Here is an 18,896-nt window from a genome sequence, read left to right on the forward strand (position 1 = left end):
TGTGTTTTTGTTGTTTTATTCACAAAACAGCTACAACATAACAGTTGGCTTTTCTAGGGGAAAAACGTGACATTCTTGCTCGAGCTTTTATTCAAGTTCAACATTCACCATAGAAAGTGACTTTTTCTTGCCTCCACGTGAATCAATGTTACACAAAACAAACATTATGATTTAAAACAAAAAGAACAGGTACAATATTCCAGACTAAGATGGGATATCTTCAGATCTGTTCACACTTTGCAGCCTGGTCCGAGTGGGGCAGACAGGAAATTCTGACATGATGAAATGGGGGGGGGGGAAAAAAAAAGGAGGATGTCACAACATTTCAAAAACCTTTGACTCTAGCGCTAAGGTTTTATTTGCGACTGGAAAGAAAGAAGCTCTGACTTTTCAGTACTTTAATCAGTCAGACCATCAAGGGGCCCCACTCGCCGTCTTCTGAATCTGCTCTTTGAGGATAAGGATGCTCTGCCGCTGCTCCGGCGGCAACATTGCGATCTGTTCTGGAGTCAACTGCAAGACCTGCATGATGAGGGCAGCCTGAAAGAGGAAAATGAAAATGTTGCTGAGGATGTTAAACGTGTTTTTCTGGCCAACAAGCTGAACAGAACAGTCTAGAACAACAGTCTAATGATAGTGTTCGATAACACAGAAATCATACAGCTTTGCCAAAAGCGTTTATACTTTGCCAGCTATTGTTCCAGAATAACAATAGTTACTGTTCTCAGGTAAGGCAATCAATGATCAGGAATGCAGAAAGGAGGCTTTCAGCAAGCTGATAATAAAAACAGGTCATTTTACATGTTACCTGCATGTACCTGCAACTCGGTTGGTATAAAATACTTCAGAAGTAATTATACCGAGATATTTTTAACCGACTCATCATCCTGACTGATAAAAATGCAGCAGTGACAAAGAGTGACACTCACCTTCTCTTGATCCTGTGTGGAAACCTGATTCTGACCTGGACTGAAGCCTCCTCCTGATGGAGGAACCCCAGAAATACCAGCACCCTGCAGATCAAATACAGTGTTACTGTAAGATCACAGTTCTTCACCCATCAATGATTATCCAGACAGCACAGATTTCTCTTGTATTTTGCAGATTTTCGTGCTTTTGTAAAAGCTGCCCATGAAACAATTTAGAGCATTCTGACTCCCTGAATGCCCTGAAGTATAGATGAAAACATGGAAAAAATTTAAAATAAGAATGAAGTAACGCAAATCGTACAACTGATGTCATAACAATATCTCAGCCCTGTCTCTTTAAGTTTGTCTCCAAAACGCTCCAAAAACCTGAGCTAACCCTCTGACTTCTAACCATGCCTATCCTGGCCAATTCCAGTTAAACCAAAACACACAGCTGACACAGACATGCAGAGATGCAAACGTACCGGTCTTGCAGGTGGCGGAGCATTCGGACCCATTGCATGAGGGACAGGGCCTTGCATTCCTGGTGCTATGGGAACCCTCTGACCCGTAACTGGAACACGAGCATCCATTGCCCTTGGATCACGGCCTGTGTAAGGACACATAATTAGATGAATTTACCCTCAAAGTACGAGACTTTCGCAAACTATGACGCCTCATAGGGGCAGGTACCTCTGGCTTCCATAGGGGGTCCCCGTGGCTCCATCATGGGGGCCGCCCTGGGGTCAACCATCATGTTCCGTGGTTCACCCATGGGTGGGCCTCTCATGTCCATTGGAGGCCTCATATCTGGAGGGGGTGCAACTCCCAACTGTGGCATGTGTACAGGCGGAACTTGGTGGGGGGGTGGAGGTCCCATGTAACCCCGGCTAAACGCACACAAAATAAGAGAAGTTAAACATTTTTAAAACTAACGCAGCACAAGTCATAGTTTTTAGACCATAAAGTGGTCTTTGATATAGTCTAGCATTAAAACTCAAACGATATTAAGCAAAGATTTTACTATATAGTAGTATTTCTGGTCAGTAGTAGAGTAGAGTAGGGCTTTATCATCAGAAAACCAGTCACAGGAAATTAGATGCATTTGTTAGTGAATCGTGAAAAAGAAACCAACAAAATATACATCTTTTAATTTATATTTTTCCACCTGGGGAATTATTAAAGCAGACGGCAGCAGACACAGCAGTGAGCATCTCTGTTGACAAGCTGACACATCCATCTTCCATGTCCTGCTGTTTTGTGCAGCCAGAGACCAGACTTGCGTTTCAGTTGTTGTTTACCTTTCTTTAACATTACATTTCCCCCAAATCAGCCAGGACAAAATAAAGACTTTAGTCTTGCAACATCAATGACTGGAACAGACACTCCTAAAAGTCACACCCAAATGTATCGTTAAGGTAAAATGGGATGTCTTACTTGGGGTCTATGACCTCTCCAGTGACAGACAGCAGAGTTCCTCCTCTGGGGTCATTGGGACCATCTCCCAGCAGGCCTCTTGGGGGGATACCACCTGGTCCTTAGAGGAAGAATTCATAAATTTAACCACCACACACACACACACACACACACACACACACACACACACACACACACACACACACACACACTACAGATGATACACGAAACATCTGCCAGTTAATTAGTGAAAAGAAATGGAGATGTGTCATCATATCAAATGACTTTCAAAGCTGAAATTCCAGTTAAGAAGAACCACGCACACTCCTAAAAAGATGAGTGTTTGCTTAGAAGAAAAAAACCTACACAGTTAGCTCAAACTGCACAAAGGCCACAGCAAACTGCCACAGAACAAGGTCACAACACACAGATACATCAGGGACACACACACACACACACACAAAGAGGAGGAAGGGTAGAGCATTGTGGTCTCATCAGCATTAATATGCAGATCTAAAGATTTGAAAGCAAATTTATATAAACACAAAACAAGAAGAAGAAAAACTCTGCTCCCACACGTATACACAAAGCTGATTTGAGAGTGTTCGCCTACTTGTGTCTTCTAAGTCTGACATTATTTGGCCATGAAAGCATGGCGAACAGAGGCATGCATAGAAAAGATCAAGAACAATGGATGTCTCATATTCCATTTATACGGCGTTACAGCATTAAGGCAACAACCTATAATGATGCCATCAGTTAGCTCAGTGCAAATTAGGCTAATTTACTGCACTTAAGCAGAAATATATTCATCACAAATGAATAGATCTTTTTCTGTTGATCTGGGAAAGTTAACGTCTTCTGATTTACTCTAAGGAAAACGAATTTAGAAGAAACTGATAAGATAAAGATCATCTGGGCTCCTTGTCAGTGTAACGCTACTGTGTTTGTGCAGCAGAGCAGCACCAACTCCATTGTTTACAGTCCTCTCAGTGGCACTTGTAGAAGAGTGTCATGACAGCTAAGCAGATGGTATTCCAGATGTCAAGCAGTGCCAACTAGCAGAGGTGTGGACTCGAGTCACATGACTTGGACTCGAGTCAGACTCGAGTCATTAATTTTATGACTTTAGACTTGACTTGAAAAAATGTTCTAAGACTTGTGACTTGACTTGGACTTTTACACCAATGACTTGGGACTTGAATTGGACTTGAACCGGTTTACTTGAAAAGACTTGATATTTTACCCCAAATATAAAATTTAACATGCATATTATATAGAGATTGAAAATGTGACGTCATTCACGGGTAGAACCGCAAAGGATTCTGGGAACTCGTGGCAAGCGGTACTAGCGCACGCAGGCTTTCAATTGAAATCAGTTATACAGCGATAAAAAGAAACACAAAAATGTCAAGAAGCTGTTGTATTATTAACTGCAATAGCCGGTCGCATGACAGCCACGGGAAGCCGACGGGTAAAGAGATCGGTTGTTATCGGATTACGTCGTTGAAGAGAAATTGTTCGAGCCATGTTTCCGAAGTAACAAAGACGCGACGGATGGCCTGGATTGCAGCCATTCAAAGATCAAATATAACGTCCCAGAACACTCCAGCTCACAGGTTAGTCTGCTCCAAGCATTTACACGAAGGTCAGTGTTTTTTAGTAGTTAATACGTCATTTTCATAACATAATTAGTGATATAGGTTACAAGCAAGTCTGGCGCTGAACAGAAATTGTCGCGCTATGCTCCTTTATTTATTGTGCATAAATAGTGAATTGTCCTGACACAATATTGCGTTTCGCTTCTGTTATTATGGTACATTGACCAAAACATATACTTTTATTCACAGGATAAAACAGGTTTTTTGTATCACTAATTGCCCAGTACGATTACAGCATACAATATTATTGTCACTGCTACATTTCTGTGATGCTACCAGAAATTATTTCCACTACTAATTAATTACCGTTGAGCTCAAAGGTCCTATTAATAAACTGTTAAGGAATGTGTATTTATGACGACAATTTGTGAGACTGGTAAACTTATGATACGTACGATGGTCTTTACTTTCTACACGGTGCATTTCAAGGTCCTGCACCCATCCGTCGGTAAACTGTACCTGGGCTTGTTGCAGTGACCTGAAGTTAGTAAACTTCATGAGTGTATGCACTCACTCCAAGAACCGTATAATTATAAATATGCATATAAATATGCTACGATGAGATAGCTGACTTCATCTAACTAGCAAATGTTGTCCAGGCTACGTTGGTGATACAGTTTTTTTTAATGTGTATGATATTTTTGTCATGCGGTTTTAAAGCTGGTCCTACAACCGCATCCAAGAATAACATGCAGCTTATCTCAGAACTGTCGGTGAAAATTATTCTTGGAGCTAGGTTTAATTGAGCTGCATTTTAAAGAGGTGCAATTTCACAATTTGTGTATATTTTCTAAGTTCACTATTTTGTCATGTGTTGAGAAAAACACAGATTTTAAAATTACATGGTCTAATATTTACATTTAGCATAACTGCAACATTATTTTTTCGTTTTGTTTTTTTTAAAGACTCGAAAGGACTTGAAATTCAAAGTTTCAGACTTGTGACTTGACTCGGACTTTTACACCAGTGACTTGAGACTCGACTCTGACTTGCCTGACATTACTTGAGACTTGACTTGAGACTTGAGGATAAAGACTTGAGACTTACTTGAGACTTGCAAAACAATGACTTGGTCCCACCTCTGCCAACTAGTTCCTCACATACAGCATTGTTAACTGTGAAGCTCTGTATACACGTATGTAATGTGTTTATATTATATAGAACAACAGCAACTGGTCATATATTCACCTTCAAACATGTCAAGATTATTGCTGGGCACCCGAGTAAGAGCAACGCCGTGTCTGCGCTGGTTTGAATGAGCAGTTCTCATATTTCGACTAAACCGTGCTTGATGTGTGAAGGGGGAGGTGCGCACACAAGGGTGCGCTTGTAATGTAATCCAGTTTAATTGTATTTATAAATTTTCTAGTCTAACTGACCAAGTACAGCAGACTATGAATCATGCATAACTATATGTTAATAAAACACTTTATTCTATACATGTAAAGCTCTTTATCTACTTCACTTCTACAGCCGATGCATGCTTTTGGACCGTGCCTGGAGCACCCAGAGGCACAGAGAGGACATGCAACACAGAAAGGCCCCAGCTGGGGCTCGAATCGTCTCAAGCAGAATTTATGGTCTTGCAAAGGTGGCGTGTATGCCGTCTGCTCCACTCCAGGTGCTGCCCCTTTGCCTGCAGTGAGCTCTGTTCTCAGATGGAGGCAGTGTACAAAGTATGTGCTACAACCGGTCTGAGGGTACTTGTATGTTTGAACTGAGCTCTGCGCTACATCTGACTGACCAACATTCAAGGAGCTGAAGTAAAACAGGTAGTTAAAACCAATGAAGAGTGTCCAAATCAACCATCGCCTGTGCTTATCATGCTTTATTTCCTGGATCTTTGAAGTTTTTTAAATTTCGTCATTCTCCCATTCTAGATCAACTCCACTATTGTTCCCTTCTCTATTACGCCCACTTGTCAGCCAATCAATATTCGCCAGTTGCTTACATCATCTGGTTCCAGAGACATGCAGTGAGGATTCTTGGAAGACTGCATGGAAGCGTGTCTCTTTGTATCGTTGGGATACAAATGGTGACATCACTCCAGTCACTCTCCAGTGCAGTAAAAGCTATAAACTACAGCACAGCCTGTTAAAAATGTGGATTTTTGGTTTGTTTTTTTAAACTGAACTGGCTTCAGCCTCACTTCATAAGTGATGCTGACAAACACAAACAAAAGCCAATCAAGAGAGTAGCAAAGCAGCTTCATTGTTATACCGTACCGTCCAGCTTGAAAGCAAAGCCAGCAATTTCATGTCATTATCAAGTGACTAAGCTGATCCTGGAGTAAAAAGAAGGCCAAGTAGTCTCTTTCCATTAGTGCAAATGACACGTGCCTTTTCAAATAATGAATGCTGCTAACACAGAGAGCTCTCACTGTATGAGATATTTCACCGCTTTCATCTTTAGCAACATCCATAAACCGTCTCTATCAATAATAAACATCTCACATCTGAACTCGTTACCCTTCAGGCTCAACTCTACAGAAACGAGTGGTAGCTCTGTAAAAGTCAGCAGTCAGTGAATATCATTTATTACAATTTTAGAAACAGATCTCGTTTGATAATTAAAATCAAATCATTTTTGTCAGATATCTGCAAGCACACAGGTGTATGGATGAGAAACACCACGCCACTGGCTCGCTGACCCAAATTTACCCACACTGCCATAGCAACAGCGCCACGGCTAAAAATGTAACATAAATAGAGAAAATTAGAATAAGCGGGCCTTTTGGGAAGAAAAGAAAAATGTCCCGCCACCCCCTCAAAAACTAAGATCGCGCAAGTGTCGAGCAGGAGATCTCCTCTGACATCCATCAGTCTGGATCAACGGGAGCTCAAGTCTCCTTCCAACTTTGCCAAATCTCAAACAGCAGAATCTGCTGATCACTCTGTAATCGCCCAAATAAAGTAGTGACTGAAAGGTTTTAACTTCATTTGTATTCTGTTAAATTTCGAACAGAGAAGCAGAAAAACGAAGGAGACATATAAAACTAGCTAAAAACATGTCGAGGACAAGAAGTACAGAAGAAGCTGCAGTTCTGTGGAAATCAGATAACACCCTTTAGGATTCAAGGTCTTACTCTGTAGCCATTACCTGGCCGTGTACCCTGTCTGACCAGTGTTTAGATCCAAACTCAGATGACCCGCCTTGCAATTACACCTGAACTTGTACCGCTATCTGATATTCCCATGTTACTGTTGTTCCTACAACATCATGATTAATGTTGCTCGAGGACTACAAATATAAATTCCCCATTACACTGCCGTGACGTCATTAGTTTAAGTTAGGCTTCCAGGAAGCAGACAAAAAGAATAAAAAAAAACAATTCACATAATGTGGGCGGGGTGTGTCACAAAGCTGTCAACTAGGATTTGTTGACACATTTGTCTTCAGGGGTTTCTGCAGATTTTTATAGTTAGTGAAAATGTAACCCAAACAACTTTTACTGAAACTTTCAGCACTGTTCTGGTGCCTAAAAGTAACCAAACTACAACAGAGAGAGAGAGATTAAATAAATAAATAAATATAATAACTCATAAAAAATTCAAACAGCACATAAACCCAGGTATCCCAAGTGAGATGGATCCACTGATCCGCCCCAGTCTCCTCTTTACACGTACAATGTTGCATTTTACACTTTGAAGCGGCTGTGATGACGATCCTGGAACAACATTAATTACATGGTTGTAGGAACAATAAACTGGGACGTCAGATGCACCTGCAGGTCACTATGAGGCGGTCTAAACTTCCTTTTGTATCACATAAACGCTCCATGAAATCGCATCAGTACTCCTTGTCATGATATCCATCAAGCTCCCCCGTGCAGGCTGACAAGTAGGCTGAAGGCTGAACACCTGCACCATCTGCACAAACTGGCCCCAGCTGCTATCTGGAGCTGATCAGCCCAACTGTGCATATCTTTACAACAACAAAAAACTAAACATTGATTGTACTCATGACCTGGTATATTCCTGTGTAGCTGTGGTAGTGCTCTGAGATTGTAATAATTATATACACAGACTTATGAACTTCTCTAAAGGCTGCATGTGTGATGAGTCATTTTTATTTACAGCGGAAATGCTGTCAAAAATATATGCTGTATATTTGAAAAGTGTCACTGCTTAGCAGGGCTGCGACCTGACTGGAGAACCGAGGAGGTACAGTGATACCTTGAGGCCGCTCGATAGCAGCTTGACCAGACGATCCTGTGGGAGAATGCTGAAGGTTTCCTGAGCCAGCATTAAAGTGAGAAGAACAGGAGACAAGACTCAAGAGGGCAAAGCACCATTTTAGCACGCTCGTGAAATCATCTCATGCACAAATAAAGGTACAGAAGGGTGAAGAAGAGGGAACTTTTACAAAATCATCAAGATGGCATACATCCAAGATTTAAGATAAAACACAAAAAGAGAAGACGATAACGAGGACACATGGCGTATATCGTTGTGGATAAACCTCCACTATTTATATGACTGTGGTGACACCTGCTGATCCAAATGAGCCATGACACGTGCAAAGTTTGGACGCAAGTGGATTCTGTAAGTATTCGGATCCCCTTCCTTTTTTGCAAGAAATTGTCATGTAGATTTAATCTTCCACTAGAGTTGCATGGAACTGCATTTAAAAGGACTCCATCAGCATGAAGGAAAAGATTTTCTGGTCTGATGAGACAAAACCTGAACTCTCTGGGCGGAAATGCAAACTGATTGTTGGGTTCGTGGTCACCTCAAATAATGAGGCTCTTCTTGTTGTGTTACACAGAAGAAACCCCTGTTTTCAATCAATGCCTTGGAACAATTTTATCACAGTGGTCTATAGAGAGTTAAATCGACCTCATGTCTTATCTTTTTTTCCCCTCATCCTAGCAAACAGTTTGGATTTCAGGATCCAGTAAAAACAGGTGTGCCTTTCTAATCCATGCTATAGATGGACTTCAAATCAAGTTCTAGACGCAGGCCACATGTAAATGTGTTTGGGTGCTGTCAAAAGCATGTAAACACAACACAGTTTTGGCTGCCCCACTTCAGAAGGTGGGAAAAAAGTCCTCACTGTGCAGTTTCACAATTTTTAGATTTTGTAGATATTTTTGAATTTGGTGAATTGCTATTAACAAAAAAAAAACATGGCCAGCATTTCACAATCAACAAACTCAACCTAAAGTTAACTCCAGTTTATATTTTGCCCTTGGTCGTGCATGCTCTATCTGTGGTGGCTCTAAGCCCCACCAGCGGTCCCTGCCCCAGAGTTTGTGGGCCACAAACTTTGGCCAGTGAGAACCTGTTGGACACTTCATGTGTAAATAAACGTAAATGTCCTTTTTTTAATTAATGTAAATAAAAAAGGTAAGACCACAGTCTCTGACATCACGTGCCAAAAACTCTGCGCATCAATGAAACAAAGGAAGGCATTTCCCAAAGGTCACTTTCAGACCAAAAACTGTGTTTGCATGTGGACGAAGGCCAAAACACATGAAAACGAACCACTTTAAAAAACACAGAAAAAGACACACCTCAAGAATAATTAAAGCAAATAAGACGCACAGAATCTGGGAACCCATCAGCTAATGTCTGGGGTCAATGTTTCAGGCTTCCGGATTAGCCAGCTGATCTCGAGATAACAGATATCCAGGCCACGACTTCCCATTACATGTGCTGGCTGTGTCAGATTATGAATGGAGATGAATTTTAAAAAGCAAATATAAGGCTAAATCATCATGAGGCACACAGAGTGCTCCTCTGAATCCTGAACCAATCTACTCACCACATGGAGTGGTGACTGAACAAAAACCCTCTAATAACAACTGGACACCAGAAAGCTTTGGGTACCAAAATTCTTCACATTCTACGTATTCACATGTGGATGTGTGGTAATAGTAATTACCGGCTACAGTATGACTGCCACAGTAATCATGCGATAACTAATATAAACGACAGATCTCAGCTTTTGAGATTACCGTTTTACAAAGACCAATCTAGAAATAATGCTAATTGTATCCACTTTAAATTAAAATGTATGCAAAAACAGAAAGGGGGTAAATACTTTTTGAATCCACTTTTGTCTAATTGGAAACACTGCACTGAAAAACTGCTTTTCAATTACTGCTGTCTACCGACAAACATTAGCATTATTGGTGATTGTTTTATACGCCAAAGAAAACAGCTAATAAAATATGACAGGTTTTCAAATTTAAGACATGCCTTCATGCAGCTTATTCATTTACATGCTTGGAACATTTGTAACAATTCTAGATTATCGAATGTTTAATGATTTTATAAAGTTAATGTCTTAGAGATAGATACCTGCCCTGTATTTATGGTTTGTTTGTGTAACTTTATACTACAAGTGGCCAGAGTCACACTACCACAACCAATTTCACAACTTTTGCCATTTCAAGCGTGCATGTGGTCTGATGATTACCTGGAGGTCCAACTGGTCCCGGTCCAGGCCCAGGTCCTGGTACAGGCATGGGTCCAGGGACAACTCCCATGTTAGGGGGCTGCATCATCTGGGGCGCTCCATTGACATGCATTCCAGGCTGAGGACATAACAAAATAAAAATGATTAAGAAATGAATGGAAATAATATCTCCTGAAACTGTATCTATAAAGAAGAGAACATATGGTGCTTGATCCCCTCATTGAGGACAAAAACATGTTAAGTGACATTTATGTTGCATTTCTGTCTGCATGTTTGCGCCATTTCAAAGTCGTTTGAGATCAGACGAATGAATTCAAGCATGGAGCTGGAACTCCTGCCAGCTCTGGACAAACCTTGTAGCAAAACATCCAATCTACAAGCAGTAGCATTGCCATCAGGCACTGCTTACAGCAGGGGTGTCAAACTCATTTTAGTTAATGGGCCATGTTCACACTGCTTGACAACAAATGGGCCGGACCTCCTCTCCTACAGCACAACGTATAGTCACATTTATTGATATTGGTGTTTTCAGAGTTAGACTGCTGCTATTAAAATTTACAGCTCACAGTGGATCTACAAAGGAACAACAACTTTACATGTACCTTTCTATAATTCCACCCTGACCACACCGACACAGGTATTTTATAAAAACGTAGCTTTTTCTATGCGCTTTGGGCGTTTCCCCACACATAGAGCCATTTTAGGTCACTGAAAAATTAACAAATCTCAAACAAATCTCAGTTTCTGCGTAAACAAGGAAACCAAAAATCTTCTCTTGCACCGTCAAAGGTGTATGCCTTTATCTCCTTTTTGGTATCATAATCTACCCTGTGTTATTGTTGCCCCAAGGCATCTGATTGGCCAACATTTCTACACGGTTAATGGTTATATCGCCGTCTGCTGCTTGACAGTAATGGACACTGGTTTTGTTTTGTTTTTTTCAATACAGCGCTTGTGTGGATGTGACTTTCTTTTTAAACCAAAGCAGAAAATTCTTGTTCTAAAATGTATTAATGGACTAACCCACAAACTGCCATGCCACATGGTGGTGCAGACGTTGCCACGGTTGCCTCACAACAATAAGATGCTTGGTTCAAACCTTCAAGTCATCTGGGGCCTTTCTGTGTGGAGTTTCTGTGTTCTCCCTGCACGGTTTCTCTTGTTTCCTCCCACATCCCCTCATATAACCTCCTGTGTCCTTTTCCTAATCACCTTTCTCTAACCTCGGTGAAAACGCTACGAGGTGTGAAGGGGAAGTTATAAGGACTTAGAAATAGAGAAGCGTGGTGCTCAGAGAATCCAAATGCACATACATTAGGCTCTTTAACAATGTGATGGTGCAGTGTTGAAACTACAATGTCCAAAAGATGTATTAAAAATGCACATTTTACTTCACCCCAGAGTGTTCTTATATTGTTGAAGAAGAACCACTGGGAAAAAACATCATATCATTACAGGTGCTGGAACTTTAAAGCCTATAAAATGAAAAGCATCTTATTTTCTTATTTTTCCTACTGGAGACTGATCCAACTCATCCCCTCCTCCTTGTTTAGGATTTCTATGAAATTCCCTGTATCCAGCACTTATCCAAGGTGGCTCTAAGAGAAAATTCATTGATGATAATCCTAAAAGCTGGCAAAACAACAAATGCACTGAGATCAATTAATGCAGCGTATGATCAGGATTTAGAGAACATATAAATCTGCACTTCTCATGCAAACCAACTCCTATTCACAGACAACCAGTGGGTTTAACAGAAAAATTAAAAACATATCATCAGGTTATGGAAATGGAAAATGCACTTACAAATAACATTTGCATGATCAGGCCTACTTTATCAGTTATGTTGATCGTTTTTCAGGAACGCTCAGATGGTCCTTCGCTATGACTTATGAGATAAAATTGATCTACTTTCCTTTCATAAAGGTTGCTTCAGCGTATGATCTACTAAAGGGGGTAATAAAAGAAGCACTGAAGCCGTTCCTTATCATTTTGAGAATTCGGATCACCACGGACTACGTTCCTCAGTTTGGAAACTTCATAAGCAAAATGAATTGTATCGTAGGTTAACTGATGATTCTAAACTGGCTGTAGGTGTTAGTGTGAGCGTGAATTATGGTCTTTCTGTGTTAGCCCGGTGATAGACTTGGTGCGTGTCCGGGATGTACCCGGCCTATCACCCACTCTCAGCTGGGACAGACTTAAACACCTCAAGCAAACTACTTGTTGAGATCTAGAAATATTTTAAACTTTTCACCCCGCACATTTTAACACTTCCTGAAGCCAGACCAAGACTTTTGGTGGGCCAGACTTTGTGATCCTTTCACCAGTATTTATTCACTCCATGGTAAATTAACTGGTTCATATACAATGCTTTTCTAGGCAAAGCACTTTATACAACATGCCTTATTTGCCCATTCATACAAGCACTTTTTCAACACCTAATTGCTTTCTATCTAACATTCACACATTCATACATCAATGAATGCATCAGAGACCAACTTGTGGCTCAGTATCTTGCCAGAGGATACTAGCCATGCAGGCTGGAGACTGGAGAAGCCAGACTGAACTTCTAACCTTTTGATTAGTAGATGACCTGCTCTACCTCCTGGGCTACAGCCATCCCAGCAACCCTTGCATGCGTGCACATTTTTCAGGACACACAATGGGAACATTTTGTTGAAGAGAATACACAGTAATATGACAAAAGATATGTTCTGCTTACCACAGGTTGAGACACGGGCATGGTCGGCTGTGTAGGTGGAGAAGTGACTGTCGGTGCTCCTCCGCCCTGTCCACTGGGAATCAGAGGCTGGACTGTTGTTTGACGATGGAGCATTTTCTATACAAGGAGTGAGGGGAACATAAAAAAAAAAATACTGCTTGCTTTGGCTTTAAAATGCAGGACAGAATAAACATTTACTGAGTCGAGAACAACTGTCTTCTGACTGTGACTCATCTCTTCATTCTCACCAAGGCTATCTCAGGATCAACAATCCGCATGACCACTTGGGCCTGCAGCAGAGCGTAGGCCAGCTGAGGGTTCTGCAGCAGCATGTTCCGTGCCTCCTGAGGACTGTTCTGCACACACAGCTGGAGGGAGAGAGAGAAAAAAAATTTTTTGAAACCAAAGGGATCTGATTTTAGAAACTACTAGAAAAATCTCTGACTACATCCTAAAAGACTTAAAAAAACAAACAAACAAAGAAAAAACACTCTAGTTTTTAATCCCACCACCACTTTTTACTACCCACTCATGACTCAGACATAACTCCCTAACAAACAGGCATTAGACCACAATCTGCAGAAATACCACTACTATTAAATCTGGAGCCACTGACTCCAATCAGCATCTGGAGCGTTCCTACTGACACAAGCTTTTGGTGAAACAAATGACTTTCTGAGTAAAGCAAAAGACGTCTGCAGTGTGGCGTTTCTTTGGGCTTAATGAAGCAGACTACCAGCTGTACAAAGATGAGGCTTCACTGGCAGAGCTGAGAGTGGCAGGCTGCACAGCACAGCCTCTGTTAATGAAAGGGAAGGTGGAGCATCTGCATACAGTTAAGCTGGAGGTGATTCAGACTGTGTGAAACATTTGTCACCATCCTTACTACTGACAATAAAAAAAAAAAAAAAAAAAAAAAAGAGTAAGGAGCCTCATACATACAGTTTTAGATGATGTCATTTGGGAAAACTAATTTTTTACTTTAAAAGACTCACTGTTGTTTCATGCATTTATTAAACGCTCAAACGCGAGAGGTTTTATTAAATTTGGCTGTGTACAGGAGACCATAACGTTTTACATAGAGCTGAACATAAAGTCATCAAATTAATTCTTAAATGCACCACAGACTACCCATTTGGCAGATGATTCTACTATTGATAAGTTCACCTCTCACCGAGAGTACAGTAAAGAAACCTCAATCACCTCTCTGGAGATGGTTATAAGTGTATATGGGGGGGGGACACACCCTACCTTCATTTGTTTCATGAGTTCAAACATCTGCTCAGGTGGCAGACTGGCTACTGCTCTGCTGATGGACTCTGGGGCCTCCTCTGGCTGGATGCTGTCTCCATAAGGAGACTCAATAATGGGGGCTCCTGTTCCCAAACCTGTGCAAGACAAAAATAGCTTGGGTATTGAAACAGATTATGACCAGAAGCTTACCTAAACAAACTCGAGAGGAAATTAAAAACTTACTTTTCAGCTCTTCCTTGTTCTTCTCACTGGCTGCGTTGTCAACACGGAGAGCCCGACCACTAAACTCTCTCCCATTCAAGTTTCGCATGGCACTGAGGGCAGTCTCCTGGTCTTGGTATTCACAGAAACCATATCCCTTTGGCTTTCCTGTCTCCCTGTCATACACTAACCTGAGTACAAGAAAAGGGAACAATCCACATTTAAGACTGTCTAAAAGGACTTATTAAAACCCTATAAAACATCTTAGTTCAGAGAGGACCAGGTCTAGCGCGTTCCTTCACTCACCTGAAACTGACAACAAGTCCGACTTCAGAGAAGATGTCTTTCAGCTGTTCTTCTGTGGCTTCATACGGAATATTTCCCACTAAAACAATTAATACACACAATATTTAGTGTTAGTATGACAATAAACAGAAGAAGGATTTGTAATTCGAGGCTCCTTTGCTTGCTATTTCTTTTTAACTTTCCCTCGCGCGGTGTTCAGCTAACAGCAACACTAGCCTGACATCCATGTTAGCAAGTTTTGATTCACAACCCGCTTCCTTACATTCTTCCTGAGCACCCAGAGGATAAACTTACCCAAACACAGCGACCTAAAAGCAACAAACTTACCGAACACCGATCGTAGTGACCGGTCAACGGCTGGGTCTCTATTCGCGGCTGCAGCTGCGGCCGCAGCAGCGGCGTTGGCAACAGATACGTTCGCCATTTTGGGGACAGAATTTAATGTTACACCGGAAACTAGAAGGAGACAACATCCGTTCATAAAAAAAAAAAAGAAAGAAAAAAAGGGGGGCAGGGCGGTGGGTGGGGGAAAGGCCAAATTAAAATCCCAGCAGCGCAACCATTCCTAACGTATTGAAAAAGGTTTTTATTTATAAGTATTAGCACTTGTTTGTAGGCAAAGAAGAAGGAGGTTTGGTGAGTGATTCTTAAAAACTGCTTACTTTATAACGGTTGAGGGTTATTATAGGACTGTTGATAGTAAACTGGCAACACCTGGCTAACTGAATAGCGAGGCTTTATTGTCAGCGATTATTAATTATTATTTGTTCAACTATTTTATTTTGTTTTATTTCCATTTTATTTTATGTAGTAAAACTGTCGTAACGTATAATTTCTGGTGCACCTGGATAATCACACACCTGTTGCCATTATTAATTGTTATTATTAATTAATGGGTTACAGTAAGAGAATGCAAAAGCAGCCTTAGATACTTTAAACTGTTGAATATTATTTTTATCCTGTTATTTCATTAATTAAAAAGTATAATTAAAATAGTAATAAGTGCAACAACCCAGAGAAAAACAAAACTCCCAGCGTGGGAGACAAGCCATTGTTGTTGGGGGGAGGGGTAAACTACCCAAACCTACCTGCCTCTGTGTGAAAAAGGTACTGCACTTCCTGTGAAATCATGAATGAACTGTAAATAGCCACATTTCTTTTTTTAAACCTGAGTTCAATTACACTAGTTCACACACAGTCCTTATTACTCCCAGACCTGTTGAATGAAGAAGTCACTTATATAGAAGCTGTCTGATAAAGCGAAAGAAGCTAAAGGATCTCAAAAAGCAACACATCATGCCACAATCTAAAGAAACTCAAGAACTGAAGGGAAACAAAGTCATTGGCATCTATTACAAAGATGTTGCAAACTAGTTTCTAGGGATTCAGGATCCAGCAAACTACAGTGACAGCCATTACCCACAAATGGAGACAACTTGGAACAGTGGTGAACCTTAACCAGAGCAACCTACCAAATTTACTCCAAGAGCACATTGTTGACTCATCCCAGAGATCACAAAAGAACCCAGAAAAACATGTAAAGAATTGCAGGCATCACTTGCCTCAGTTAAGGTCGGTGTTCATGATTCAACAATAGGAAAGACCATTAATGACCAAAAAGAACACAAAGGCTGCCAAAAGACAACAAAAGTTGAACTTTTTTGGTGCTGTTAAAGTGATGGTCTGGAGCCACTTTGCTGCTTCAGGATGCTGTAATTGATGGAGCGATGAATTCATCTCTGTAACAGAAAATCCTGAAGGAAAATGTCCTGCAGTCGGTTTGTGCCCTGAACCTCAAGCACACCTCCACCTCTGAGTGGCTCAAAAAAAAAGAAGCTAAATTAAGATTTTGAAGTCACCTTATCAAGGTCTGGCTATCCAATCACATTGAGATGCTTTGACATGACTGTGAACAGCCCAGTAATGCTCAAAACTCCAGTGTCACTGAATTAAAACAATTCTGCAAATAAGATAGGGCCAAAATTCCTCCACAGCGATGTAAAAGACTCATCGCCAGTTATTGCAAATGCTTGATTGCAGTTGTTACTGTCAAGTGGTTTAACAAGCAATTACTTTTCACGTAGGGCCACTTAGGTTTGGATAGCTTTTTTTTTTAAATACATGAAATCATCATTAAATGTCTGTATTTACTCAGGTTATCTTTGTCTAATTTTAAAATTTGTTTGATGATTTAAAACCTGTAAGTGTGGGAAATATGGAAAAACTTTCATAGATGCTCTTCTGCATACCTGGATTGTAATGAGTGGTTATTTGAGTTGCTGTTGCCTTCCTATCAGCCTAATGCTGCCGGGTCACTCTCCTGTGACGTCTGGCATCAACATCACTTAGAGAACTGCCACTCACTGGGTATTTCCTCTCTATTGGATCATTCTCTGTAAACTCTGTAGATATATTCTGTGGAAAAATCCCAGTGGATTAGCAGTTTCTGAAGGAAAAGCCTGTCTGGCACCAACAACCAGAGTGTCAGAGTTACAATCAGAGTCACTTAAAGCACTTTACTTCCCCATTCTGATACTTTGTTTGAACTTCAGCAGGTTGTTTTGATTTGCAAAGAGTTGGTGTCATATGATTTGCCAGTTAAATATTTGTGTTAACGAACAGCTGAAACGTTGTACCTAATGATGTGAGTGGAAGTCTAATGAAGTCTAGAAGTTTCTTTTCATATGGGCTGTCATTTAATGTCAAACCATGGTCTCACAGTTCTACTTAAATTACTATTTTTGATATTGTTCTTCCGCATCGTCCTACTTCTTCCTCCTTTACGTCACATTGCTTTCACCAGTTATTGGTATCAACCTTCAGCTCTCGCTTGCTTTCTGAGTCCTCTAAACTGTCTTGTTGCAGTTTAATTACCTCAGAAAAATTTTGCGTTGTGTTTGATAAATGACGTCTGTGCTGTATTGATATCTACTTCTGCCTCGTGTTATTAGAAGTTATGCATTGCATGCGAATCACTGTGGAAAAATGTGTTTAGGGAGTGATCGCATGTTTATCATTTTGAAATACAGTTAAATAGGATCTGCAAATTGTGTCTAAGTAGGTGAAACTTGTTTTGCCAAAAGGATGATTGATTCAGTTTAGGACACTGAAAATATGGTCTTGAGAAATGGGAGTTAATGGGAGTTTTTGTAGGTATGTGTTTGCAGAATCACAATACTAATTACTAAATTAATGCTGTTAAAAGATAACAATAAGATAAAATATACTATATTTATCTCAGGTGTGGGAAATTCTTTTGTTACACCACTTCAATAATAAAAACAGCAACAATGATAATAGCATTAAAAATTATAATAATTAAGCATTTCAGAATCAACAAAGCAAAAGTAAAATTCTAAAATTCAGTAAATAAAGTTTTGTTACCACATAGGATTCAAATAAAATGTCTAAATGAGCATACAGAACATTCAGATGATTTTCTGCTTTACACGTGTTGTACTGTAGTTATTGCCTGCGGTATGAAGGGTTTTCCATTTCTGTCCTCGTGGCAGCAGAGCTGAATTGGTCTGGTAGAGAAGGTTCTCCAGTAAGTCTTGTAGAGGGTGGTTAGAATTATCCCAGATAGAAAGCAGTTTGTTAAGTGACCTCCTGTCCACCGCAGTTTTAGAAGTGTCCACCTTCCAGCCAGTGCCTGCTCACCCTCTTCTTGTATACAGCCTCTTCTAGTTCAGCCTGTTGTCGATGTGTTACTTGTAGTCGTCCACCACGCCAACATCTTACCCCAGGATAGACACAGGCCATGTAGTCTTCATCTTCCTTCTGAAGTTGATCCCCAGCTTTCTGCTGTTATTTACATTTAGAAACATGATTCTTGTTAGACCACGGCACAAAACCATCCACTAGTGGTGTGTAGCTTCCTCTTGCCCATCACTTATTCATCCAGACACTGCAGAATCATATTTCTGTTGGGCCTGTTGGGGCCTTAAAAAGAAAATTTACAGGTAGCCTTTCAAACCAGTATTTTTCACCATTAGAGTGTAA

The 18,896-nt window shown here is 40.6% G+C and overlaps 2 protein-coding genes across 6 annotated transcripts in view; one reads left to right on the forward strand and one right to left on the reverse strand.

Moving 5' to 3' along the window:
• Window positions 1-15,366, reverse strand: cstf2 (cleavage stimulation factor, 3' pre-RNA, subunit 2). Of its 4 annotated transcripts, none has more exons than XM_004545727.5 (14): window positions 15,222-15,366; window positions 14,895-14,973; window positions 14,610-14,779; window positions 14,385-14,521; window positions 13,382-13,501; window positions 13,134-13,250; window positions 10,409-10,526; window positions 8,161-8,220; window positions 2,346-2,445; window positions 1,602-1,798; window positions 1,394-1,518; window positions 930-1,013; window positions 398-540; window positions 1-272 (listed from the first exon to the last, which is right to left on the reverse strand). In XM_004545727.5, exons 1-13 carry the CDS (start codon window positions 15,316-15,318, stop codon window positions 415-417), a joined length of 1,530 nt encoding a protein of 509 aa, XP_004545784.1. In that variant the 5' UTR covers window positions 15,319-15,366; the 3' UTR covers window positions 1-272; window positions 398-414. The 4 variants fall into 4 exon arrangements, with proteins under 4 accessions (XP_004545784.1, XP_004545785.1, XP_004545783.1 ...); XM_004545728.5 differs by having other exon boundaries at window positions 388-540; XM_004545726.5 differs by having other exon boundaries at window positions 1-540; window positions 15,222-15,365.
• A 27-nt stretch (window positions 15,367-15,393) lies between these two features.
• bcorl1 (BCL6 corepressor-like 1) overlaps window positions 15,394-18,896 on the forward strand; it is a 34,555-nt gene continuing 31,052 nt past the window's right edge. Inside the window, exon 1 of one of the 2 annotated variants that reach the window (XM_004545734.4) lies at window positions 15,394-15,530. The gene's annotated coding sequence lies outside the window, so the exon portion shown is untranslated. The remainder of the gene's footprint in view (window positions 15,531-18,896) is intronic. The other variant, XM_076875371.1, reaches the window with a different exon arrangement.

The sequence above is a fragment of the Maylandia zebra genome, linkage group LG2 (assembly GCF_041146795.1).
Source record: "Maylandia zebra isolate NMK-2024a linkage group LG2, Mzebra_GT3a, whole genome shotgun sequence".
NCBI classification, from domain to species: Eukaryota; Metazoa; Chordata; class Actinopteri; order Cichliformes; family Cichlidae; genus Maylandia; species Maylandia zebra.